Genomic DNA, 25,989 nt, shown 5'->3' with positions numbered 1-25,989 from the left:
CAGATACATGTATAATATGGCATGAGATTACTTATTCGTTTTGTGAAAAAAAAACCTCGTGGTTTATAATTTTAAAAGAGTTTTAGTGACATGTACAATCTCTTGTTATTCTATCTAAGATTTTTTAAAATTTTGTTAAAGTTTTGCGTTATTCATTTAAGATTTGTAAAAAATAATCTAAAATTCTTATAAATTTGGGTTACTGGATTTATACCTTTTTTAGTAGGGGAAGGGGGAAACCCCCCAAATAGAAAACTAAAAACAACAACAAAAAAAAGAAAATAAACTACATCTGAACCGTACGTAACCGCACCGATCCATTAGCATCCTCCAGAGCTATCAGAGCAACCGACTTCGGCATCGAAGCACAAGCATGAAAACCCAACGGTAGAGAAAACGCATAATTGGTTAAAGTTTTGAAATACGGTAGAGAAAACGCATAATTGGTTAAAGTTTTGAAATACGGTAGAGAAAACGCATAGTTGGATTCATAATTCGCCTTTTTCCCAAAAAAAAAAAAAGATTCATAATTCGCCTTTCTATACACATGTGAAATACGGACTCATACTTTTATAAAGTCAGTAAAAGTTTTGTGTTATTCAATTAAAATTTAAAACAAAAAAGTTTTGGATTGTTAATGAACTAAATTATTATGTTATTAGTTCATAACTTTCTATATTTTTCTTCACAAAGTAAAGTCATTAGAAAATCATAATAAATATTATCAAAATATAGAGTTTATTTGAGAAACTTAACAAGATTATGAAAAACTAATTCACAAAATTATAAAAAAAAATCTATGAGTAGTTTAGAATCTTTCATTTATTTACTTTCAATAATTTGATTAAGCTCATCAAATTCTTTGTGAATTAGGAACCAGTAACACCCTCTTATTGTTACGAACAAAACATTATTGTTGCGAACAAAACATTGGTAGGTGGGAGCAATTTTTGAAAGCAAATTTTAGAAGTTTTTTTTTTTAATTTCTAGGCCTACACGACTTTAGATTTTTTGAATCCGGATGCATGTCTAGTTCTTGTATTAACTAAAGACAAAAAAAATACAGTAAGCAACAATATTGTAGAATTAAGTTAGCCTGTTTTTAATTAAGATAAACTCCAACCAATCTTAACAGGAACAATATTTTTAATAGTTGAAATCCAAAATATAAAGACTCAAGTTATAATTAAAGCCTTGAACGATCACTTACATAAACTTCGTATCCTCAACAAAGTCTAGAAAAGTGTGAAGGAGAGTGAAATTATGCTTAAACTCTTCAAATCCCTTAACATGCACTCTTGTACAAGTCTTCGTCTGGATATTGTAGAAGAAAATATAGAAAGGGCTGGGCATATAGCACGCGTAAGGTGAAAACACAATCTCTCCCGTACCCGTCACTCCAACAATCCTGCTGTTGTGGACTATAGGTGGCAATATGCATATACTTTTGGACCATTTATGGTTTTCAGCATCTTCAAGAACCCACAATACAAGTTCGCCGTTTCTTGAATATTGATGTGCACCTAATTTACCTTTGTAGTTGAACAAAGTCCATTTATAACTCCCACGGAACATGCCTTCATCAGCTATGTTAATAAAGCTGAATTTCTCAAACCTAAAGTCGAAGCAAACTATCTTAGAAGATTGAGATTCTTCAAAATCAGCTCCGTAGTACAAAACACCATTTATGCATATTCTATCAAAACTACGATAATGGGGAAGTATTGGATCTTGGATCGTCCTCCATAAACGTTTTCCAGTCTCCAATGTCAAAACCTGGTGAGTATTGGGTGTTCCATAACGTGACCACGTCATACACAACACTTTGAACTGTTTGGTGATCGGATCAAAGCCAAAATAGCTTTCTCCAACACCAGTGGCTTTCACTTTGGGTAAGGTTATATAATCTCCACTGACAGGGTTACAAATCACCCGCGTTTTTTTTCTTAGCCATTTCTGAAGGAAGACCAATCCACCGAGCGTTGTACAGATTCTGGTTGGCAAATATTTCGGAAAACGCTTATATGGGGTGGCTACAAGAGAAGAGTTATCATATGGATTTTGAGGTTGAGGTGAAGAGAAAAACAATAAATCTTTATTAACTTCCAAGGCAAACAAGAGCCGTGGACGAGACATAGACTTAGTCAGGGACTGCTCTGTGACATCAGGACGACGATGAATGGATTCCGATACGCAACGAAACCTAGCTATAGACTTTGCCGGGACTCTAGAAAACATTTCAATAAGAAGATATACTAGGATTATGTCTGACTATTCTCTTACCGAGTTCGAAGATTATGTCATCAATAGATCTTCTGAGAAATGCTCCTCTAGATTTTTCAAGGCAGATATGTTTCAAACCCTAGAATCACCCTTTCAGAGCAAAGTCGACTTTGGTTGTTTATTTCAATTGACTTTATTAGTTAAACGATCCTAAATGGGCTCTTTAGGCCCAATTACTTTATCATCCATTTTTATCCATTTGCGTGTTTCGTTGGTATTGAATAATACCAAAACAGATTCGGTTCATATTTAAACCAAAACCAATAACCCCTCCTTAAAAGGCTTTGATTCATTTGTTCATTCGGTTCAGAAATTTCAATTCTTCAGTTCATGAGTGTATATAATAAAGTCAGGGATGATTTTTGAATAGAAATCAATTTTAGATAAAATTAATAGTTAGTACAACAATTAAGCAATATGCCTTTTGCTGAAACACTCTTCTTTTGTCCAAATTTACATGTCTTATATATGTAAATCTTTTACAAAACCAAAATCGAAGTAAGAAGAACAAAACGTCAGTGTCTTTCTTGGACACAATCGAAACAAGTTTCACCTGCAACTAGTGGTCACAGTTGATAAATTGAACACTGGGAATGTGTTGGACTTTGTAGTAATCTTCTCCACCTATTACCAGTCTCTCAGTCCACTCCCTTTTCATTCTTTCTATCTTCAGTTCCTTTAAGCATGTTACGTATTTGAGCCCATCCGGAAGTTGCTTCAACTTCTTGCAATTGTCTATAGTCAGAGTACGAAGACATGGCATCGACCCTTCTTCTACTCTCCACTCTACCAACTCTTTTTTATACGACATTTTTAGAGCAAGTAGTTGAGGAAATCCGCCTTTCGAGCACACCATTCTCCTTCCCAAGAATGCACCGGATGAAAGATAAACCGATTTCAAATGAAGCAACTTCTCTAGAATCGGCATTGGATCTTCCTCCATGCGGCATCCGATTAGCCATATGTGGGCAAGGTGAGGAGGGAATCGGTATTGATCCGGAAACCTTGGCAGATGCATTGACAATGTTAAATCCTTTAGATGAATAAAATCAAGAACGAGGAGCTCTCCCCCATGATTTGCCACGCTGACTTTTTGGAAATCATGAAAACTAAGCGTCTCGAGATTTCTCAACTCACGAAGAGATAACAATAGAGTTTCGAAAGTACACTCGCCACTGAAAATCACGTTGAGAACCGAGAGCTTAGTCATACGGAGGAGGTCCGTCACACTACCGTGTTTCGTTGAGAAATTCGTCAACGACTCTAAGTTCACTAGATCACCTAATTCCAACTTGGTTTTAGCAGGCATTGAACGAGGTAAGCGAAGGTACCTCAGTTCTTGCATCTCTTTCAAAACATTTGGCACATGAACTAGTAACCGATCAGCAACACCTAAGTTCAAACAGAGCAGAAGCTTTAGATTCCCCAGAGAAGAAGGTAGATGAGATACTCCAGCCTCGTATAAGCTCAAGAATCTCAAGTGAATGAGATCTCCAATGCTGGATGGTAACTTCCCTCCTTCAAACTGTACGTAAGAAAGATCTAACACTCTAAGCAAAGGCAAACATTGGAAACCTCGAGGCTTCCAAAACTTTTCCTCGACTCCAAATATCAATACAGATCTGGCTTTTTTATTATCTTTATGTCCCAGCATATGAAGTGCATTACCACTATGTAGAACAAGTCTGCGAGATCTACAAGGAGATTGTGCATTGATGGTAGTACTTGTAGTTGTAGGGACTTTGACAACTCGAATAAAGTTCTCTTCTTTGGCTTTAGATAAACATACTTCTCTCATCATGTCATGCATTTGACAATACTCTATTCTCGAAGTCAAATAGCTTTCTTCAACAACAACCATATTTCTCCTCACTAGCTCTTCTAGATAGCTTTCTCCAGTATCTTGAATGGTTGATCCATCATGAAACGGCGTTATTATTCCTTCTGCAACCCAATAATTGAACAATATCTTCACATCTATCTTGTAATCTTCAGGAAAATGGGCCAAGTAAAAGAAGCAATGCTTTAACTGCATAGGCAAATCTTCATAACTCAGAGACAATACTCGGTAAACCGAGTTGGAATTGTCGTCACTTAAACCAGATTTTCCTACTATATGAGTTACAATATTGCTATGTACTCTTTTCCACTCTAGAACTGTATGTTTCTTAGCTAACAACCCTCCCAGCACTTTAACGGCTAACGGTAGTCCTCCACAATATGTGACCATCTCCTTTCCCATGGCTTCATCAACCTTGAATTCTGCTAACCAGGACAAAGTAATATGTTTACGATTAAAGCCCTGAATAGATTATAAATATCTAAAAGCGAAAGAGAAATTAAACTTCTTGGTATTAAGGATTCATTAGAGAAAATACAAGATTCTTGGTCTTGATTTATGTATGAGAGCGTACCAGTTTTGTCTCTCCTAGAGCTTACTATCCTCTCAAATAGCTTCCAACTTTGTTCGGGAGTAAGGATTCTTGGTCTAAAGGCAAAACATGTTGGATCCGCATGTAAACCAAGACCTTCATTGCGAGAAGTAAGTAACATTTTCCAACCTGCAAAATACTTCTCGTTTCATGATAGTGAATAAAATGCATCTATCACCAATGTATGTCAAACTTGCTTTCATCTCTCTCTTTTTATAAACACGTACTGTATAAGTAAAGTGCTTTTATGTATGTACAATTAGAGCTCACCTCTTTTATGTGGAAACACCGCTTTTATTCGGTCCCAGTCTTCTTCTTTCCATACATCATCAAGGACAAGCAGATATCTACCGCTTTCCAACAACTCAAAGAGTTCACCTTGGAGTGTATATTCGTCCATCTGTATAATGCCCTCATCATATGGTCTAAGATCTTGCAAGATCCTCTGCCAAACATCTTTTCGCGTAAACTGTTGCGAAACACAGACCCATGAGAATCCATCAAAATGGCGTCGGACAATGTCATGATGAAAAACTTGTCTCGCGAGTGTCGTTTTACCAATACCCCCCATACCAGAAACAGAAACCACTTGAACGCTATCATTCTCCACCAAATGATCAACCAGTTCTTCAACACTCTGATCCAACCCCACAAGATCACTCTCAGAGTTTCTAGAAAATGTTTGTCGGATCTCCCTTTGTCTTTCTTGAAGAGACAGTGAACGTCCACCACCATCAGCAATATGTTGTATCCCTAAACTCTGCATTCCCACAATCACCTCAGAGATCCTCTTAGTTATACCTTCGATATCAGAAGCAAATTTCCGACGATCTACTAAAAAGCAAGCAAGTGTTCTCACCTGCTTCTTGATACCTTTTTCTTTTCCTCTAAGTTCATTCAGAAGAAACGATTCAATTATATCATCAGCATCATAAACAATGTCCTTGACATCTTCCAAGAAGTTTCTCACCCTTTCTGTTTCATTCTTCTTAGCATCTGCATCCTTTAACAACGACTGTAACCTTCCCAGCTGACGCTTTAGTCCATCAACTTGCTCATCTATACCATTCAATCGCGCAGATTCTCGACTCAGAAGCTCCCAGAGCTTCTCAACTCCAAATGATACAACTGCCTCAGCCATACTACAACAAACTACAAAAGACAGATCAAAGCAAACCAAACAGGAAGAAAAATATATATATGAAACTAAGACAATAACAACACTCAGTTTGGAAGAAGAGAGATCAAATTTTTAAAAAGTCAAAGTCAACCTTATCCAGCTACCAATTCATTGGCTGAGTGTTGTCCACAGTAATCTCTTTTTTTGATTCTTCATTTTGATCAAATCGAATATATTCTAAAGGGTACATGAAGAATAGAGTTTACAAAAACCAAGACATTGGCAATGCCGTAAACCAAACCGGTTCAAATAGCCATTCCATACAAGAGCTAAATAGCCTGATTCATACAACATCTCTAGTTTAATGTAGTAGAAGAGTTTCTATTTCACCTTCCATTGCTCGAACTCCATGGAGTTTAACAAGAAGGAGCTTGCGTTTTTATGACCACCACCTCCGAATCGCTGTGAAACCGGTGTTGTGTCTTCTTCTGCAACACTCCTCAAACTTATTTTCAGTTTATTCTCATCTCCAAGCTCAGGAACTCTGTAAACAACAGCTCCAACACCTCGTAAACTCAGATTCTTACTCTTCTCAGCCAATTGATTCCCTAACTCGCTTCTAAGCTCTGTAATCTCATCAGCATTTACAGCTAAACACCGTCCAAACTCCTCATCACCTCCAAGAACAATCTCATATGACTGTTCCAACACCTCGTGAATCAGTTTATGTTTCTTGGACAAACTCTGTTTTCCTCTGTTGATCACACTTTCATGATCCAATGAGAGTAGCTGATCAAACAAAGATTGGTTCTTATTGAAGTCGTATTCAATCTTTAAGTCCAATATTCCACTGTTGAAAGCTTTGCTCTCTGGTAACTCCCACTTCCATATATCCGCGTCTTCAATATACTCGAAAACACGTCTCATTCTCTTGAAATCATTCATCTCTTTGCAACTTCCTCTACTTTCTTCAACCAACTTCTGAGTAAAATAGTCAAACGCAATAGTCGCACCACTTCTCTCTATATCCAAAACACTAGTAACGTTCTTGCAAGTCAAAGAGACATCACCTAAGCTATCAATAGCGGTTTTATGGTGATCGAGGATCACGACATTGTCGACTTTAGGAGAGACTTGGTGAACGAAACCTGGAGGTCCAGTGAAATCAAAAAGATAGAGATGACTGATGTCTTGAAGTGGAAGTTGGTTGATTGTGATTGGAGAGTAGACTGTGTTGGGGAAGAACAGTGAAGGGATTGACTTTGCTGAGAAGTAGAGATGAGCAGCTAAAGCTGCGAAAACACCGTCATGGCAAGGATAATGGTAAAGCACAGCCATCTTCTTCACTCCAAGATTCATTCCTGAAACCTAAAAGATCAATACTTTTTAATACACAGAACGATTAGCCGAAGAGGAGGAAAATTTATCAGACAACTAAGAAACACTCTGGACTTTATTTAGGGTTCTGATGAAGTGCAAATGACGAAAACACCCTTATATACTCGTTGAAAATCAGGTAGCATCCGTCAAAAAAAAAAAAAAAGAAAGAATATTAGATAGCGAAAGAATGCAACTTCATATGAAAAAATATCAATCAAAAAGTAGTAATAATCATATGCAACTTTTCTAATAAAAGAGAAAAATATATATATAACTTGTTATCTATATCATTATTTTTTTCCTAAATAACAATTAATTTTGATTATTTGTTAAAATTTCAAAGGATTGTCTCTTTAATATAACACAAAATGTTGTATTTTTTTTTTATCATAATGCTTTGTTGACTATATTTATAATTGTTTAAAAATTTGAAAATTGAGTCTATACTCATTATAACTATTCGTTTACTATATTTTAATTATGATCTCATATTTTCATTACAATGTTTTTTAATAATAGTATAAATCTTAATAAATGCTTATGAGACTTATGATTTTCTATTATAAATTTTTGATTTATTGTTAAATTATCTTAATCTATTGTGACTTTTCTTTTGATATTTCTTTATTTTTATTTTTTTCAAATAAATTTACGATGTAAAATTGACAGTAAGGTAGTTGGGTAGTGGTTGTCAGGTTGTCAGGTTGATGAATTAGGAGTGTCTATGGGGAAAGGATCATGTATCGTCCTTGGAAATTTTAAATAATGGAAAACTATTTAATTTTAGATTTAAAAAAAATGGAAAACTATTTAATATGGTATATTTTTATTCTCACTATAACGTTAGTATGGGTAAAATTGTCTATAAAATACTATATTCTTACGAAATGTGATAAATATAGAAAGAACTTTTAATTGTGTTATATTTGTAAAGGTTTTGTCGGTATCATCATGATATTTATCCAACTAGAAGCAATAATAACGTTGCAACTTGTAAAAAAACGACAAAAGGGGATACTTGTAGAACGTTGCCCTTTTGATCTCTGTTTTTGATTATCACGCTCGCAGCAAACACTTTGAGTTTGATTATCACTATGTCCGTGAACGTGTTACCTTGGGATCGTTAGTTGTCAAACACATTCCGGCAACAGACTGCTGATATATTCACCAAATCGTTGCCATATCAAACTTTTTGTGATCAAAAATGTGACACGTCGGATCAAACATTGGCGAGCCAAAAACTGCCGTTTACTTCAAAACAATGGTCGTCAACTGCAGTAAACGTCGGTAAAAGATCGCATGTGCTCCGAGTTCCACTATCTTACCACTATCATTAATATAACACGTTAACACGACACGAACAGTACTGTTATTGAAGGTTTTTTAATTTATTTTTTAAATGTTTCTCTATCAAACTTTCTAATAAAAAATAGATGATAAAAAGACTGTCAGACCGAAAATGGGAAAATAATAATTAACGACTTTTCTGTAACCAAATTAAAAATTATAATACATCTATCAAGCTTAGCTGTATACATGTATATGAAAGAGGGAGAGGAAGGAGAAGAAGAATATCACAACTATCCAAATATCGTCTTAGTAGCAGCCATGAATTCAAATTCAGTCGGTGAATTTCGTGAGGGAGAAATCGATGGAAACCCATTTCTCATATACACTTTGTTATCTCAAACCGAGAACCCTTCTTCCCGTGAAGCAGCTGTTGATTCCGATGGAGGGACTGTGGACGACCTCTCTGTTGAGCCTCTGATCCTCTGTCCTACTTTACGTCTCAAAGTTAAAAATTTAAAGCCATACACGAGTGATTCAGATCGTAGCTTTTTCCCGTTGGTTGTTTCCTCTCACTTCCCTACCATACAAAGCGGTCATCAACAACCCGAGTATATGCTTCAATCCTACAGCTGTAAGCTCCCTTTACTCCCTCTCTTTTGGTGCGACAATAAAAACCCTAATATTTACGATTTCATTTGCCGTGCGTGCACAACCATAGAGCAAGGCACAAGCTATTACGTTTGTGTCACATGTGGTGACCAGTTTCACAAAGAATGTGTTGGTGCTCCACTCGAGTTCAAACACCCTTTCTATCCATCTCTTTCTCTCCAACTTTATAGTCCTCCCTCCGGCCGCGTATTATGTTCATGTTGTCAAAAACCTATCTATGGCATGAATTATTATTGTCCTACCAGCAACTTCACTTTGCATCTGTTTTGTGCTTTCAAGCCAATACCCTTTGTTATAGATCACCCCAAAAGGCATCCCCATCCCCTCACCTTTTTTCCCAAACAATCTTTCTTACCTTGCCATGTTTGTAGCCTCATTAAAAAATTCATTCCAACCTATATTTGTATTCGATGCGCCTTCGTAGTCCATCAAGATTGTATCTATTTCCCGTATGTCATAAAAATATCTCGCCACCACCATCGTATCTCTTATACCTCCTCTCTTTCATCCGGAAAATGGTCTTGTGGAGTTTGTCGTCAAGAGGTTGACAACGACTATGGTGCCTACTCTTGCAACAAGTGTGATGACTATTTTGTTCATTCAAGATGCGCGTTGCGGAGAGACATATGGGATGGGATAGAACTCGAGGGAGTACCTGAAGAACTTGAGATAATTGTTGAGCCATTTATAACAATATCTGATGGAATAATACTCCATTTTTCTCATGGTCATCATCTGAAACTCGATACCAGTAAAGCTTACGATGAAAACAAGCTTTGTCAAGCGTGCACCCTTCCGATCTACGAGGGTGGCTATTATTCAGGTGTGGATGAGTGTGACTTCATCCTCCACGAAGCATGTGCAAATGCACCTTGCAAGAAATATCATGCGTTGAATCCTTATCCACTCACACTAAAGGTTGTCACTAATGAATATCATGACAACAAAGGACGTTTTCGTTGTGATGCTTGTCAGCGTGAAAGTTGTGGTTTTGTCTATGTGGACGATTTCAGAGGATGTTATGCTGATACAAAAGATTATAAATTTAAAATAGATATACGATGTGCCTCGGTTTCTGAACCATTTGATTATCTAGGTCATGAGCATCCCTTATACCTAGCTTTGAATCCAGAAGAAGAGGAGTCAGCAATATGTCACATATGCCAAGAAAGTAAAGATGAGTCGTTTTCTTGTAAAAAACTAAATTGCATTGAATGTGATTTTGTGATATGCTTCAAGTGTGCTACCTTACCATACAAGGCAAGGTATCAACATGACAAACATTTCCTCAAGTTTTATGAAGCGAAAGAGGCAAATGATCATTCAGAGTGGTGTGATGTATGCGAAAGAAGAATAGCAGATTTGAGAAAGAAAGGGTTCTATTCATGCGACGACTGTTGCACCACTCTTCATATTGATTGTTTGCTTGGGGAAGACATGTATATGAAGCCTGGTCACACCATAATGTATAATATGACGGGTTCCCGCAAACATTATCAGAAGAAGCTTCATATTCATAGCAACAATACTTTGTCTCGGCCATTTTGCAGTGAGTGCGGGGAGCGTTGTCGACAGAAAATAGTTTTCGAATACAAAGAAAAATATATATTTTGTGCTGTATCTTGCCAGAAGCTTGTAATTGATTACTCATAGGCCATAGCCAGACGCTTTGTAATATCTAATCTCTCCAAATTTCGTTATTAAAATGCAATGTCATCTTTTTGTTTCTTATCCTCTACCATATATATAATTTTGTTTATTTTCTTTTGGGCCGTCGATGCTATATATGTTCTCTGTTCTCATTTTTTGTTCTTTAAGAAAACCACCGTTAATTTTATTCTTTTCCTCCTCTGTTTCAAAATTTGGAGAACTTCCATGCTGCCTTTGGTTATGTTTATAAGCGTATACAGATAATACAAATTTGATCAAAGAGATGTTTTTCTTCAATTAAAAGGTCTTGGACTCTATAATGATGTTCTTGTTAAAGAGTGAATTTAGTTCTGATTCAAAGAAAACTGTAGTAGAAGAGAGAAAAACAAGTAGACGACTCATTCAAGAGACCATTGATTCTTTCGTTTTGGAGATCAACATTTTTAATCAATTTACAGGAAATTTGTTAAAGAAAACCCATTTGGAGTTCAAGATAACAGATTAGAAAAAAATTCACACAAAAAAAAAGGCTTCTCTGAAACCAAGCAGAAGCTAATTAATTAAGGACGACAAATCGAAAATGAATCCAAGTTTCCAATACTTTGGTTTTAGAAGAAATTTTCGAATTTATCTCTGTGTGTATATGATCTGTTACTAATGATCCGTTTAAGTCTGTTTGAATATGTTATCTCGTAAAAGGTCTTCATTGAGCCCACAATTACATTTCTTCTTTTATGGGCTGTATTGATAATACTTCGAGATCGGACGGGTCTCGCTAAATTGCAATGAAACTAGTGGCTCCGGCTATCACTGCAAGGAGTGCTTCTTCGTGGCGCATGAAGAATGTGTCAACTCACTCAACAAACCATCTCAAGATCTACGCACGTGGTTCACTCGACTATATATATGAGCAATGCCATATACTGCTTTTAGCCCTGTTCACTCGACTATATACGCACGTGGCTCACTCGACTATATATACTGCTTTTTTTAGCCTTGTTCTACTTTTTTTTTAGTCCTATACTTTATTTTTGTTAAAGGGTTTTCATTAATATAAAAAGGGTGACTTTGGCCAGTAGCCAAATCAACTAATAATGAACTCATGTTTGCCTGCAGATAATCCATCTTGCCCACCGGAACAAAGTTCTCAGCAACATTAACTTGCCCGACAAGTGACATAGCATTGAGGCATTGCTGATAAAGGACCCTCTTCCTTGATCTTTGCACACTGTGACTATTATAAACAAAACAACCAGATATCTTCAGCAACAGCATTCCTTCTATGCCAAGCTACTGACAACTTTACCGAGAATCTCCAACTTCCCACTCTTACATAGATTGGCTTTACATTGGTTACTATTTTTCTGAAACCAAAATCTCAAATCCAAACACAGATAGCATTCTATCCCTAAGTCCAAGATTCGGCTGTTGAAAGTTTTGCTCTCTGGTACTCAAACACCAGCCTCATTAACTTGTACAACACGTGACCTAGCATTGTGGCATTGCTGATAAAGGACCATCTTCCTTTACTGTGTTCAACAACAAATCAATAGAATCCGATATCACGGGTTCTTTGCACATTGTAGGTATCATAACCGACCACACATCTGCATCACCAGCAATCCCTCTATGCAAGCTACTAATAACTTTACTCAGAATCTCCAACTTTCCACTCTCACATAGCTTTTGCAGAAATCCCTCTAGCCTATCCCTGCGAGGCTTATAACCTTTGAAAAGCATTTCGTCTAAGATAACTGCAGCTTCTTCGAATTGTAAACCTTCGCAAAGCCCATCGAAAACTATCCTATACGATAAGGTATCAGGGCTGCAACCTCTTCTGGGCATATCTTCAAACAAGTAAGTAGCTTCTTCCCATTTTTTGATTCTAAAAAAGACACCAAGTATCATGTTGTAGCTTATAACATCTGGTTTCAAGCCCTTTTCAACCATTTCATCCAAGACTCGATTAGCTGATTCGGAATCATTCTCAACACAGAACCCGTTAATTAGTACATTGTAAGTCACTGTATCAGGTTTGCATCCTTTTTCACTCATTTCTTCCAAAATCATCGATACCTCATTCGACCTTCCAGCTTTTATAAGTGAGCTAATCAACGTAGAGTATATAGCTGCGTCTACTTTAATCTTTCCTTCGTACGCCTCATCCTTAAGCTTAAACGCAAAACTCAATTCACCAATTTGACAAAGCGCTTTAATCAACGACGCATAAATGTGTACCGTGGGACGCACTCCATACACTTTTAACATATCGTGCTTCATCTTCAGTGCTTCCTTCACCCTCGAATCCTTGCACAACCCGTGAATCAACGTCCCAAAGGTAACACCAGTGGGCTTCACTTTTTTCTTGACCATTTCATCGAATAGCTTCAAGGCATCATCGAAACACCCGCTCTGAGAACATCCATGGATCAGTATATTGTAAGTACAAGCGTCAGGCTTACCAAACTCATCAATACTCGAAAGACGTTCCTTCATTTTCTCCAACTCACCGCACTTTAAAAGCGCACTCAACAGAGAGTTCAAAGATTTCACAGTGCGTTGGCAACGGTATTGAGGCATTTCGTCGAACATGTGGAGTGCACGACTGGGTAATTTTCCACGGCCAAAGAAATTGATCACATTGCAAAATATAATCTCTGTAGGAACGATACGAGTATCGGTCTTGAGGTGGAGAAGTACCTGATCTAGCTCGTCAAACATCTTGGAGCCACCAAGTTTCGTGATGATGATATCGTAGCAAAGAAGCGAGTATCTGAAGGGCCTTTTTGGGTTCGTTGATTCTGGATCAGGGTTTCGGAAAAGCTTCATGGCGGCGGAAGGATCATTCTCACGGCGGAGGAGAGAGGCGAGCCTGAAGGAAGAGACAGATTTCACGGCGGACATGAGTTTCGCTTCGAAATGGGTCTAAAGTTGACTTTTCTTCATTTCAGAATTATATATACTTTCTGACTTTTCTTCTAAAAACACTGTTGATAAAAATATATTATATCTCCTACCAAAACAAAATATATTATATTTTATTATAAAAATATCTTTAATATTCAAATACCACTTTAAGTATAAGAAAAAAGTTATATATGAGGATTTATTCAGTGTTATCAAGGTTACTGATCATACCAGTTTTGACGAAGGGTTTGTAATGGACGAATCGTCTGCTAATTCTAGGGTTTCCATGAATGGAAATTTGTACTGGACAGCTTATAATTCCAAAACTGGTCAGTATTTCATCCAAATGGCTCGATTTTTCCAAAGAGACATTAAAGATGTTCTGTATTCTACCATGTAAGGCGAAGAAAAGTACTACTCATACTCGTATCCTCTCTATTTACAAAGGAGATCGGTTTTCAGTGATGGAACAATGCAAAAGAACAAGGGAGATTGAGATTTGGGTGACAAAGAATAAAATTGGTAATGGGGATGATGGAAACGATGTTGTGTGGATTAAGTTCATGACTGTCTCAATACCTAACTTCCCCATGGTACTTTGTCATAATTCTACAAGTTACTTCGTCGATGATAGTATCTCTGGGAAGAGCTTCGTTTTATGTTTTTCTACCAAGAAACCTAAACAAGCTTGGGTCTATATTGTGAGGGGAGATCTGTGCAAAAAGATTAAGATAGATGAAGTTGTATGTACGTTCCAATCCTGTGCCTATGTTCCCAGTTTGATCTCCATTCCTTGAGAGACTTTTGCTGAAGCTAGTGAACAAAGAAGAAGAAATTTTACAAGTTTGATTTTCAATTATGGATTTCTTGTTTTATTTATTTATTGGAGTTCGTTTTTATTCGTTACCAATCTTTCTCTTCACTTTATATAATGGTTTGTTTTCTAAGTCTCAACCATCTCTTACTCTGGTTTATATCATCATTTTCTTTCTCTCAAACTAAAACAACATCTAGAGAAATGGCTCCTTCCTTTTCATGAACATATAAATAGGTAAACTTCTCTTCGTTTTTCTTTTCTTGTATATTTTATTTTCTTACTCTTTTTTTTTTAGTTTCCTTCAAATTTTCAGGTCCAAGTTGCTTCATGCCCAGTTGGTTACTGCCATAGTGAGTGGTCTTGTTTTCAAGAAAATTACGAGAAGTAGGGATATGACATCAACGTGAACATACCAACTCTTGTTTCTCCATCCCCATGATCGAACCTGGAGAGGCCAAATGTGTGCCTAGTTATCTTTAGAGGCTTGTTTGTTTTTTTATCTAGTCTTGAAAGCTATTGAAATCACCATACCAATCTCAAGGTTTGTTTTCAAGAGTTGGGTTGATGAAATCAGTTTGTTGGTTGGAGGTCTTTCTTTAGTAGCTGTTGTGTCTATCACAAGTAATCAATTGCACTCAAAGTAGTTTTGCCAGCTTATGGTATAGTTTTGTCTAGGACAGTTAGGCTTGAGCGAGTTTATGTTTGATTTTATGTCAAATATTTGGAGAGGAAGAGAGATCTTAAAGTATTCGATCACTTGTCCATGACTTAAAATCTAGTCAATTAGCTTAGAGCTGACTAGCTCTAATTACTGCACGTAAAAGTGTTATTGATGCTTGGGATCGTGTCAACCACCATGCAAGAGAGTGGGATGCGAAGATAGTAGCTCAGGTGCCGGAAACTCATGATCAAAGCGGTGGTGTTACTAACGTTTATTTGGGCTAGTTATATTAATTATCTTATTGTTAGATATGACAGTTTATAGCATTAATAAACAATCTAAAAATCTATCTTTTTCTAAAACGTAAACAACAGACGTGGTACCATTACCAATATTGAATTTTATGAAGTACAAATGTTAAAATATATAAGTTGTACAAATGTTGGGTTGTGTTTTGTAATCCTTTTATTTTTTATTTTTTTGGTAGGATGTGTTTTGTAATCTTTTAGAACAAGTTGTAAACGTTTGTTTATTTGGTATAAAATCTTAACATTATAACCAAAAAAAAAAATCTCTAAGTTACAACTACACAAGCCCAAAAGGCAAAAAGTGATAAAAATAAATTACTAAATCCTAAACAAGTAATTTCATTTCAATAAAAATAAGGAATCTTCTAATATCACAAAATGAGTTATCATAAACCAAATCCATAATCTTAATTCTTAAAGATTGAACAAAATTCAGATTTAACAAATGTCGAAATGTTCGTCTATCAACCTCAGTTACACAAGTCATAAGATTTTTCTGTGTTACTTAAATTGAATGTGCTATGAAAAAATAACATCATGTATCCGGTTTAGTCGTCGTTTCCGGTTTAGATTTCTCACTTTTTCGACCACTTATAAAGTAGAGAGACGTGTCCCAAATAAAAAGATCTGTCACTTATTCGTATATCACAGCTGTGTCACTATTACCCAAAAATATCACTCCCTTCTAGATTTCGCACGTTGGTATTAATTATTATATAGATTTTTTTTTCCCAGAAACAAATCTCATCCCTTTCTCTCTCTTCCCCTCTTCTCTCTATTTCCAGATCGAAACATCTCTCTTCACAAAATGCCTTTGTCACGGTCCCTCCTTTCGCGGAGGATCTCGAACTCTTTTAGGTTTCATCAGGGAGAGACAACGACGGCACCGGAATCCGAATCGATTCCTCCGCCGTCGAATATGGCCGGTTCTTCGTCATGGTCGGCGATGCTCCCTGAATTATTAGGCGAGATCATTCGTCGCGTGGAGGAGACTGAGGACCGTTGGCCTCAACGTCGTGATGTAGTTACTTGCGCTTGCGTTTCTAAGAAATGGAGAGAAATCACTCACGATTTCGCTAGATCCTCTCTTAACTCTGGCAAAATTACTTTCCCTTCTTGCCTCAAATTGGTACGCCTTTTGTATTGATTTTACCATTTCATTGATTTTTGTTTCGTCAAATTAGGTTTCGTGTTCTCTGATTTAGGAATCGATTTAGGTGAATCTGTGAGTTTTGTTATCTCTTTCACATTATAGAGACACTGTTGAATTACCTAAATCAAGCTTCTTATAAGAATATTCTGTCAAGTTGATGGCGTTTGATCATGTCATTTGAAAGCTATTCACAGTTGTTTTGTTCGCTTAATGGTATTTGTTCTTGCTTTAGCTTAATATGCCTTTATAGATGCTATTGTGGCTTTGCTTTTGTTAAGAGCAATTGGAAAAAAAAATGGGATGAGAATTGAGATAGTTTAGTGTATTTTGAAATGCAGCCAGGTCCTAGAGACTTTTCTAATCAGTGCTTGATAAAGAGGAACAAGAAGACATCAACGTTTTACTTGTATCTTGCTCTAACACCATGTAAGTTATTTCAAAAGTATTACTTTTCCTTTTGCTTCATTCTTATTGTTGATTCAGTCAAAATTAGAAAAGTATATATGGCTTGAAATGAAAGTTTTAGATAGGCTTTTTAAGTGTGAAAACGATTGAATTAGTGACTTCCTAAGGTTGTCTCAGTCTTTTACCTAGTAATGCCTTGTCTTTGAAACAACTTACCAACCAATTGCCATTAATAAGTATTGACTTTTTTGTTGACCTTGGTTGATGATGAAGAAAATTCTGAGCTGCAGTCTAATATAGGAGTTGACCTGTGAAGTAGTTTGCTAGGCATTGTTAATCCTTTTATCTATATTCGGGTATCTTGACATCACTGAATGATATTTTGAGTTATATTTTCATTCCAAACTCAATGAAAATATCATTATATTAAATTTAAGAGCAAACTGCTTTGGAACAAGTTAAGTAAATTTTTCCTTTGCTGGCAAAAGGATCATTTTCAGGATTTATTAATTTAGTTTGTATTTTCTGTTCACCAGCATTCACTGATAAGGGAAAGTTTCTTCTGGCGGCGCGGAGGTTTAGGACCGGTGCTTACACTGAGTACATCATATCACTTGATGCTGATGATTTCTCTCAAGGAAGTAATGCCTACGTCGGAAAATTAAGGTATTGATATGTGCATTACTGAATATCCTAGGCGGCTAGGCGGCCATTTAATCTCTAAAGCAGGATTGCTATCTCAGAAGTTTTAAATTTGTTTTAAGGTTTGTTTTTTTTTGCTTAGAAGATGAGTGTGGCTTGAAAACTAAGGGTTCATGGTTTTTTTTTGGAAACTTCAACAGATCAGATTTTCTTGGGACCAACTTTACAGTATACGATAGCCAACCACCACACAACGGAGCAAAACCTTCAAATGGCAAAGCCAGTCGCAGATTTGCATCAAAGCAGATAAGCCCTCAAGTTCCAGCAGGCAACTTTGAAGTCGGTCATGTTTCTTATAAATTCAACCTTTTGAAATCAAGAGGTCCAAGAAGAATGGTAAGCACACTCCGATGCCCATCACCATCACCTTCATCATCATCCGCTGGACTCTCGTCTGACCAAAAGCCATGTGATGTAACCAAGATAATGAAAAAACCCAACAAGGATGGTTCCAGCTTGACAATACTAAAGAACAAAGCTCCTAGATGGCACGAGCACTTGCAGTGCTGGTGTCTGAACTTCCATGGACGAGTTACTGTTGCTTCGGTCAAGAACTTTCAGCTGGTTGCGACCGTTGACCAAAGTCAACCGAGCGGTAAAGGCGATGAAGAAACAGTTCTTCTACAGTTTGGTAAAGTGGGAGATGACACTTTCACTATGGATTATAGACAGCCTCTCTCTGCATTTCAGGCTTTTGCTATCTGTCTCACAAGTTTCGGCACTAAACTTGCCTGCGAGTGAAACCCAACAAAAGGCAACAGAAAAGAAAAAGTGAACTGGCTTTGCAAAAATGTAATGTTTTGATGTAATCATGTGTAAGTGTAAACACAAAGGTATGTGGAAAGGAGAAGCACATAAGTATTATTATGTAAGAAACATTATTTAAAACCCATAATCATAATGTATCTCTTAAGTATACCCATGTGGTTTTCTTTTATTTTTGAATAGAATTTGGGACTTCACATTCCTTCAAAGTAGGACTTCAATGGTTTTTTGGAAACATGACTTATTTGCAAAATATATACAAAAACAATGAATAGCAAGACTTTTTTCTTTTTGTCAGCAATGAATAGCAAGACTTAAGTAACATATTTTTAATTTTTGGCTTATACACAAGAAAAAAGTCGCATATTTTTGGTTTGGAACTTGAGCCGGTTCGATGTCTGACAAGTCGATTTGAAAAACTTCTTTATAATTTTTTACTTTTCGGTTTTATATTCTTTTGTATTTTACAACTGGATCTTGTTTATATATATCAATATATGTGAAATGAGCGTACTAGTACTATTATTGGTGTGGAATACTTTCGCATGCCCTAGTCTTAACTCTTAAGGATAAGTAAGGGCAGGTTTCTCTTTGTTTTCCAAATTTATCGTTCAATATTTCTTAAATTAGGATATAATGTACAATTAATCGTTCATTTCTTTTAATTAGAACCGTAGTTTGTACACATCACTACATAGCCACACTATAGTAATTAAGTGAAGCCTCATCAGAAAAGGAAAACGATCTATAGATGAAAAAGTTAAATACCCAAGAGAAGTGATTTTCAGTTAAAAGTATAGTTTTTGCTAAAAATATTTATAACGGCATTAATCACGATACTCGCGTAAGTAGTATACTCTACCATATACTATCTTTTAGTGAGTCGGAAATATGTCATAAGCCATTACGCGACCATGCAATATTGCTTCCGTAAGCATCCGCACTAGTAAAGTGTCCAAATGGATGCCGTCAAAACAACAAAAGTGTTTTAAAAAAGAACCGAAACAAGTTTTCACACTTGGTCCTTAGCTTCTCAAACTCTTCTTCGTCCTGATAATGGACTTTAATTATCATGTTATACGTCAACCAAGTTATCAGCTAACCATCATCACTTTATTAAGTATATGCAGCCTTGTGCTCATAATATTCATTATATTATACTAAAAGTCTAATCATATGAAGAAAGGAAAAAAAAAAAAAGAGGCTTGTTTATGAAATTAAGGAGTGCACGTAAGGCCATATTTATAATTCTATTTCAGAAAATGTAAATTCAAACACGGCAAATATGTTAGTTTCATGGTGCATGCATGATGCATTTCCAACTGTTTCTTTTTTTGGGGATGAAAATGTATTTCCACCGGTTAATTAACGAAGCTTCTATTTCATGTTTCCGTTTTCTTTTACTTTTTTTTTTTGTTTTTACTTCATATATATCATTTGACAAAGTTAAGGCTTTAAAATGGCAGTAGTTTCTTAATTTGTTTTTAGATTTTGGATTTATGGTGTTTAGTTCTTAGTTTTTTTTTGCAGTAAATTTTTAGTTTTATATAAATGTATGTACCCAATACATATCACTATATATTTTATAGTCCAAAAGAATTTTATGTGATGGTGAAAAGAAAAAAATGTGTGATCATTCGCTGAAATTAATAAATTTTGCAGTATATTAAAGAAAACTAGAAAAGTGAGTACCTAATATTCCAACAATTAGACTGTATCACTCATGCCTGTCGTCTGTCGACTGTTGACTTGTGTTATAATAAAGACATTTCAAATTATCCGAATATTCCATTAGCACATATGAAGATATCCAATTTTTGAATAATTGGAGTCGACCAATGTAAAATATTCATAACGTGACATCACATCACATACATGTACGACTTTGTCACTTACCAAAAATGATCTAGTTATGATAATAACATCATCACATGAGTAAGAATGATAAGGCATGATCTAATCAGCATCATATACCGCTACTTTATTTACTATCACATTTTCGTTCACAAGAGTAATATTATATTTGATTTTATATATGTCTAAAAATTTATCGTAGACTGCCGATTTTAGATTTTGGGAGGTTAGAAGAACTAATAAAACCGAAAGAAATAGATGATGGTCGGTTAAATACTTAAGTCCTTTATAAGAAAGAAAAATTAAAAGTCAACTTTATCGCTGAAAGTGAAAGTTAGGTTGAAAGTTCAGAGATTTATTCATCAACTTCCGTGCATTGACACATGCTCTTCTCTACATTCGCTCACGTGAATTTTAGAACAACAAATTATTTTACAAACACTATAATCTTCCGGTAATTTAACCACAATAAAGAGATAAATAATCTTTATATTAAATCGATCGAATTCTAATTCTGTAGGTACTGTGAGTCAAACATGAAAGTGTAAATTTTCAAAATATGATTGGTGTTAACTTAGGTGAATCAATTTTTGATGTTTTTTTGTTGATTATATAAATCAAAATTACGGAAGAATGCATGTTGTTTACATAAGTGATATAATTAATTTTTTACTGATATATTAAAAATAAAAATATTTTATGTTATTGTTTTGGTTATTTTTTTGTTCCACAAAAATTAATTAATCATAATATTTCTTTCTTGACTATCACTAGATTCAATGAAAATCTCTCTTTTATACATAAATAAAAATCTTCTCAATGCATTAATAAATATATATAAATTGAGGAAAAAAAGAGATAGAAATCATGGAAAAAAAGGTTAAAAATTCCAACTATAAGCGAGCATCACATATAGAAATAGAATAATGTATAGGAATCCATCATGATCTCACTCTCTATATATAGGTAAGCCAAGTATCTTATTTTTGGTTATGTATCTCTGAAATCTGAATCTGACTGACTTCAAAGGACACAGCTTTTACTTCTATAACTGGTTAGCTTCTCCACACACACACACACTTGTTAGATTTACTTTTCCTCCGCACTATCAGCAGATTTTTCTCATCTGGGTCTGTTTGTTTCTGTTGACTCAAAGTTTCCGACTTTCTTATTTTCTGTCTCCGATTTCATCGCCGAAATCTCAGTCAATTTTGTCTTTAGATCTTTAATTTTTGGATCCCTTTAATTATTTTGTTTGGTCTTACTTCAGAGCGAAGCAGGTGAAAAAATGGCGAATCGGAAGTTAGAGAAGATGGCATCGATTGATGTTCATCTTCGTCAACTGGTTCCTGGCAAAGTTAGTGAAGACGACAAGCTTGTTGAGTATGATGCTTTGCTTCTAGATCGGTTTCTCGATATCCTCCAGGATTTGCACGGTGAAGATCTCCGTGAAACTGTACGTTTTCTCCATTTTGGATTTGACCCTTTTGCTATAAGATCCTGAAACTACATGCTCTGTTTTGAGTATTGACTAAAGGTTTCAACTTTTTTTGATTCGATCATGGATTAGATTAGTTAGGGTTTTGAAACGCAGGAAGATTTAAACTTTATGTTAGTTTTGAGATTAGTAGTTTCATGTGATCTAATTTTGATGATCTTATTGTGTGTGTTGTTGTATATAGGTTCAAGAGCTTTATGAGCATTCTGCAGAATACGAAGGGAAGCATGAACCTAAGAAGCTAGAGGAGCTAGGGAGTGTGCTAACGAGTTTAGATCCAGGAGATTCCATTGTTATCGCTAAAGCTTTCTCTCATATGCTTAACTTAGCCAATTTGGCTGAGGAAGTGCAGATTGCTTATCGCCGTAGGATCAAGAAGCTGAAGAAAGGTGATTTTGTTGATGAGAGCTCTGCTACTACTGAATCTGATCTTGAAGAAACTTTCAAGAAGCTTGTTGGAGATCTGAACAAGTCTCCTGAAGAGATCTTTGATGCTCTCAAGAATCAGACTGTGGATTTGGTTTTGACTGCTCATCCTACTCAGTCTGTGAGAAGATCATTGCTTCAGAAACATGGGAGGTTAGTCTTTGAGGCTTCACCGGGCTTGCTTTGGATCGATGTTTTGATGTTAAAGTTATCTACTTTGTGCGGTTTTTCAGGATAAGAGACTGTCTGGCTCAACTATATGCTAAGGATATTACTCCTGATGACAAGCAAGAGCTCGATGAGGCTCTTCAGAGAGAGGTAAAATCTTATTGGATTCTTCATATTTACATGATTTTGGAAACTAATGGAAAAAAAACTTGGGTTTTTGTTAGATTCAAGCTGCATTCCGAACAGATGAAATCAAAAGAACACCACCTACTCCTCAAGATGAGATGAGAGCGGGAATGAGTTATTTCCATGAAACTATCTGGAAAGGTGTTCCTAAGTTTCTGCGCCGTGTTGACACGGCTTTGAAAAACATAGGGATCGAAGAACGTGTTCCATATAATGCTCCATTGATTCAGTTCTCTTCTTGGATGGGTGGTGATCGTGACGGTACATTTCTACAAGTCCTTCTCGCATAGCTCTCTTATTGCGCTCCCTCTCTTAATGGTTTTACTCATGTCACAAACTCACAATATATGTGTATTTGCAGGTAACCCAAGGGTTACACCTGAAGTCACCAGAGATGTTTGCTTGTTAGCTAGAATGATGGCTGCTACTATGTACTTTAACCAAATCGAAGATCTTATGTTTGAGGTTTGATCTCGAGTTCTTTTTTTGAGTTTAGTCTCCTTACTTTCTTTTATTTATGTATCACCTCATTTCATGATTACTGCTTCTTTCATAGATGTCTATGTGGCGTTGCAATGACGAGCTGCGTGCGCGAGCTGATGAAGTTCATGCAAATTCGAGGAAAGATGCTGCAAAACATTACATAGGTAAGAAAAATAACCGATTTTGAGCATTTTGTTTATGTTTAAGCTATGTGTCTGGAACCGATTTAATTTGGAACCTATCATTCATTGTCTTGATTGCAGAATTCTGGAAGTCAATTCCTACAACTGAGCCATACCGTGTGATTCTTGGCGATGTAAGGGACAAGCTTTATCACACACGTGAACGCGCTCATCAACTGCTCAGCAATGGACACTCTGATGTCCCTGTAGAGGCTACTTTCATTAACTTGGAACAGGTATCATTGCAATTAGAATCTTTTAACTCCCGGTTATGATTTGGTACTAAACCACTCTCTCATGCTATTTGTGTAGTTCTTGGAACCTCTTGAGCTCTGTTACCGATCTCTGTGTTCATGTGGTGATCGTCCAATAGCAGATGGAAGCCTTCTTGATTTCTTGAGGCAAGTCTCAACCTTTGGGCTCTCTCTTGTGAGACTTGACATAAGGCAAGAATCTGACCGCCACACTGATGTATTGGATGCTATCACCACGCATTTAGATATCGGATCCTACAGAGAGTGGTCTGAAGAACGCCGCCAAGAATGGCTTTTATCTGAGCTAAGTGGCAAACGTCCGCTTTTCGGTTCTGATCTTCCTAAAACCGAAGAAATAGCTGATGTTCTGGACACGTTTCATGTCATAGCCGAGCTACCAGCAGATAGCTTTGGTGCTTACATTATCTCTATGGCAACTGCACCTTCTGATGTATTAGCTGTTGAGCTTTTACAGCGTGAATGCCGAGTGAAACAGCCTTTGAGAGTTGTTCCGCTCTTTGAGAAGCTAGCAGATCTGGAAGCAGCTCCTGCTGCAGTTGCTAGGCTCTTTTCTGTTGATTGGTACAAAAACCGAATTAACGGTAAGCAAGAGGTTATGATTGGTTATTCGGATTCAGGAAAAGATGCTGGACGGTTATCTGCTGCTTGGCAGTTATACAAAGCTCAAGAAGAGCTTGTGAAGGTTGCTAAAGAGTACGGTGTGAAGCTAACAATGTTTCACGGTCGTGGTGGCACGGTCGGAAGAGGAGGTGGACCAACCCATCTTGCTATATTGTCTCAGCCTCCGGATACTATTAACGGTTCCCTCCGTGTCACAGTTCAAGGTGAAGTCATCGAGCAATCGTTTGGTGAAGAGCACTTATGCTTTAGAACACTTCAGCGTTTCACAGCTGCTACACTCGAGCACGGTATGCGTCCTCCAATTTCGCCTAAACCAGAATGGCGCGCTTTGCTGGATGAAATGGCGGTTGTTGCAACCGAGGAGTATCGCTCAGTTGTGTTCCAAGAACCTCGGTTTGTCGAGTACTTCCGCCTCGTAAGTATTATTACATTCACTCGGAATCTTTAACTCACCCCACAGAGTCTTAAAACTCACAGAATCTTAAAATCTGTTGCAGGCTACACCGGAACTGGAGTATGGACGTATGAATATCGGAAGCAGACCTTCGAAGCGTAAACCAAGCGGTGGCATTGAATCTCTCCGTGCAATTCCATGGATCTTCGCTTGGACTCAAACAAGATTCCATCTTCCTGTATGGCTTGGATTCGGATCAGCAATTAGACATGTGATCGAAAAAGACGTCAGGAACCTCCATATGCTCCAAGATATGTACCAACACTGGCCTTTCTTTAGAGTCACCATTGATCTAATCGAAATGGTGTTCGCTAAAGGAGATCCTGGTATTGCTGCTTTGTACGATAAGCTTCTTGTTTCAGAGGAACTCTGGCCTTTTGGTGAGAAACTCAGAGCTAACTTCGAAGAAACCAAGAAACTCATCCTCCAGGTAAAAACAGAGCCTTCTTGACTTCTTTCTTCTTATTATTATTGTAAGGTTTTGTCTGAATGGCTTTGCTGTTTGCAGACCGCTGGACACAAAGATCTTCTTGAAGGTGATCCTTACTTGAAACAGAGACTGAGACTTCGTGATTCTTACATTACAACTCTCAATGTCTGTCAAGCTTACACATTGAAGAGAATCCGTGATCCGAGTTACCATGTGACTCTGCGACCACACATTTCTAAGGAGATAGCGGAATCGAGCAAACCAGCAAAAGAACTCATCGAGCTTAACCCGACTAGCGAATACGCGCCAGGACTTGAAGATACACTCATCTTGACGATGAAGGGTATTGCTGCTGGTCTACAAAACACCGGTTAAGCTACAAAGAGATGGTTAAACAAACTTTGAATCTCTCTTTCTCTCTCAAGTCTCTCCTTTTTTTAACTACAGATTTGGAAAATAAGGTTGGATTCTGGTTTATTTTATGTATCCACCGTCAAAATGTTGATTTTCGTGTACGAGTACTTCGAGATCATTGAACACATGCTCTGTTTTTTTCTCAAGTTTAATAAAACAGAACAAGAGAATCTTTTCTTGTTTATTTTCTTATCTACACCACTAGACCAAGAACGGCACTGACTTAGTTGCTTAAAACACTTCGGTCTGGTTTGGTTCGGCTTTTTGTTCATCATTGTGTAAACAAACATGTAGTTTGAGTATGTTTGTGGTCCCGAAAAACGGCAGACATGTTTGCGGAAAGAGGCCGTTAAAAAGCAAAAATGGTTCGAAGAAAACGACACGGTGTTTGAGTCTCGTATATAGACACGGTGTGCATTTTCTAGTTCGAGTAACGTCCCAACGGCTCTGTATTAA

The 25,989-nt window shown here is 36.7% G+C and overlaps 8 protein-coding genes across 14 annotated transcripts; 4 read left to right on the top strand and 4 right to left on the bottom strand.

Annotated features, from left to right (window-relative positions):
• Positions 1-1,206: 1,206 nt before the first annotated feature.
• On the bottom strand, positions 1,207-2,576 carry AT1G53360 (F-box/associated interaction domain protein; the record flags this gene model as incomplete). Of its 2 annotated transcripts, NM_001333590.1 has the most annotated exons (2): positions 1,207-2,267; positions 2,483-2,576. In NM_001333590.1, 2 exons carry the CDS (start codon positions 2,574-2,576, stop codon positions 1,207-1,209), a joined length of 1,155 nt encoding a protein of 384 aa, NP_001320410.1. The 2 variants fall into 2 exon arrangements, with proteins under 2 accessions (NP_001320410.1, NP_683427.1); NM_148586.1 differs by lacking the exon at positions 2,483-2,576 and having other exon boundaries at positions 1,207-2,238.
• A 110-nt stretch (positions 2,577-2,686) lies between these two features.
• On the bottom strand, positions 2,687-5,978 carry AT1G53350 (Disease resistance protein (CC-NBS-LRR class) family). The gene is made up of 3 exons (NM_001333589.1): positions 4,986-5,978; positions 4,698-4,844; positions 2,687-4,545 (listed from the first exon to the last, which is right to left on the bottom strand). The coding sequence occupies exons 1-3, from the start codon at positions 5,854-5,856 to the stop codon at positions 2,843-2,845; spliced, it is 2,721 nt and encodes a 906-aa protein (NP_001319213.1). The 5' UTR covers positions 5,857-5,978; the 3' UTR covers positions 2,687-2,842.
• AT1G53345 (DHHA1 domain protein) lies at positions 5,947-7,281 on the bottom strand. The gene has a single exon (NM_104214.6). It carries the CDS (start codon positions 7,192-7,194, stop codon positions 6,217-6,219), a length of 978 nt encoding a protein of 325 aa, NP_564629.1. The 5' UTR covers positions 7,195-7,281; the 3' UTR covers positions 5,947-6,216.
• A 1,382-nt stretch (positions 7,282-8,663) lies between these two features.
• AT1G53340 (Cysteine/Histidine-rich C1 domain family protein) lies at positions 8,664-10,906 on the top strand. Of its 3 annotated transcripts, none has more exons than NM_001333587.1 (1): positions 8,664-10,906. In NM_001333587.1, exon 1 carries the CDS (start codon positions 8,752-8,754, stop codon positions 10,825-10,827), a length of 2,076 nt encoding a protein of 691 aa, NP_001320511.1. In that variant the 5' UTR covers positions 8,664-8,751; the 3' UTR covers positions 10,828-10,906. The 3 variants fall into 3 exon arrangements, with proteins under 3 accessions (NP_001320511.1, NP_001320510.1, NP_175741.1); NM_001333588.1 differs by having other exon boundaries at positions 8,756-10,904; NM_104213.2 differs by having other exon boundaries at positions 8,793-10,904.
• Positions 10,907-11,394: 488 nt separating this feature from the next.
• Positions 11,395-13,788, bottom strand: AT1G53330 (Pentatricopeptide repeat (PPR) superfamily protein). Of its 2 annotated transcripts, NM_001333586.1 has the most exons (2): positions 13,525-13,788; positions 11,395-13,429 (listed from the first exon to the last, which is right to left on the bottom strand). In NM_001333586.1, exon 2 carries the CDS (start codon positions 13,414-13,416, stop codon positions 12,313-12,315), a length of 1,104 nt encoding a protein of 367 aa, NP_001321837.1. In that variant the 5' UTR covers positions 13,417-13,429; positions 13,525-13,788; the 3' UTR covers positions 11,395-12,312. The 2 variants fall into 2 exon arrangements, with proteins under 2 accessions (NP_001321837.1, NP_175740.1); NM_104212.2 differs by having other exon boundaries at positions 11,729-13,767.
• Positions 13,789-14,021: 233 nt separating this feature from the next.
• On the top strand, positions 14,022-14,528 carry AT1G53325 (F-box associated ubiquitination effector family protein; the record flags this gene model as incomplete). The annotated part of the gene is made up of 1 exon (NM_104211.1): positions 14,022-14,528. The coding sequence occupies one exon, from the start codon at positions 14,022-14,024 to the stop codon at positions 14,526-14,528; it is 507 nt and encodes a 168-aa protein (NP_564628.1).
• A 1,722-nt stretch (positions 14,529-16,250) lies between these two features.
• Positions 16,251-18,820, top strand: TLP7 (tubby like protein 7). The gene is made up of 4 exons (NM_104210.4): positions 16,251-16,646; positions 17,009-17,096; positions 17,612-17,741; positions 17,918-18,820. Exons 1-4 carry the CDS (start codon positions 16,326-16,328, stop codon positions 18,516-18,518), a joined length of 1,140 nt encoding a protein of 379 aa, NP_564627.1. The 5' UTR covers positions 16,251-16,325; the 3' UTR covers positions 18,519-18,820.
• Positions 18,821-21,341: 2,521 nt separating this feature from the next.
• Positions 21,342-25,820, top strand: PPC1 (phosphoenolpyruvate carboxylase 1). Of its 3 annotated transcripts, none has more exons than NM_001036101.2 (11): positions 21,342-21,450; positions 21,667-21,852; positions 22,079-22,473; positions 22,554-22,638; positions 22,713-22,935; positions 23,036-23,139; positions 23,231-23,321; positions 23,421-23,575; positions 23,652-24,650; positions 24,733-25,119; positions 25,198-25,820. In NM_001036101.2, exons 2-11 carry the CDS (start codon positions 21,685-21,687, stop codon positions 25,492-25,494), a joined length of 2,904 nt encoding a protein of 967 aa, NP_001031178.1. In that variant the 5' UTR covers positions 21,342-21,450; positions 21,667-21,684; the 3' UTR covers positions 25,495-25,820. The 3 variants fall into 3 exon arrangements, with proteins under 3 accessions (NP_001031178.1, NP_175738.1, NP_001031179.1); NM_104209.3 differs by having other exon boundaries at positions 21,357-21,526; positions 25,198-25,728; NM_001036102.3 differs by having other exon boundaries at positions 21,427-21,852; positions 25,198-25,728.
• The last annotated feature ends 169 nt before the right edge of the window (positions 25,821-25,989 follow it).

Source organism: Arabidopsis thaliana, assembly GCF_000001735.4.
Source record: "Arabidopsis thaliana chromosome 1 sequence".
NCBI classification, from domain to species: Eukaryota; Viridiplantae; Streptophyta; class Magnoliopsida; order Brassicales; family Brassicaceae; genus Arabidopsis; species Arabidopsis thaliana.
This window is presented reverse-complemented; position numbering and strand designations above follow the sequence as displayed.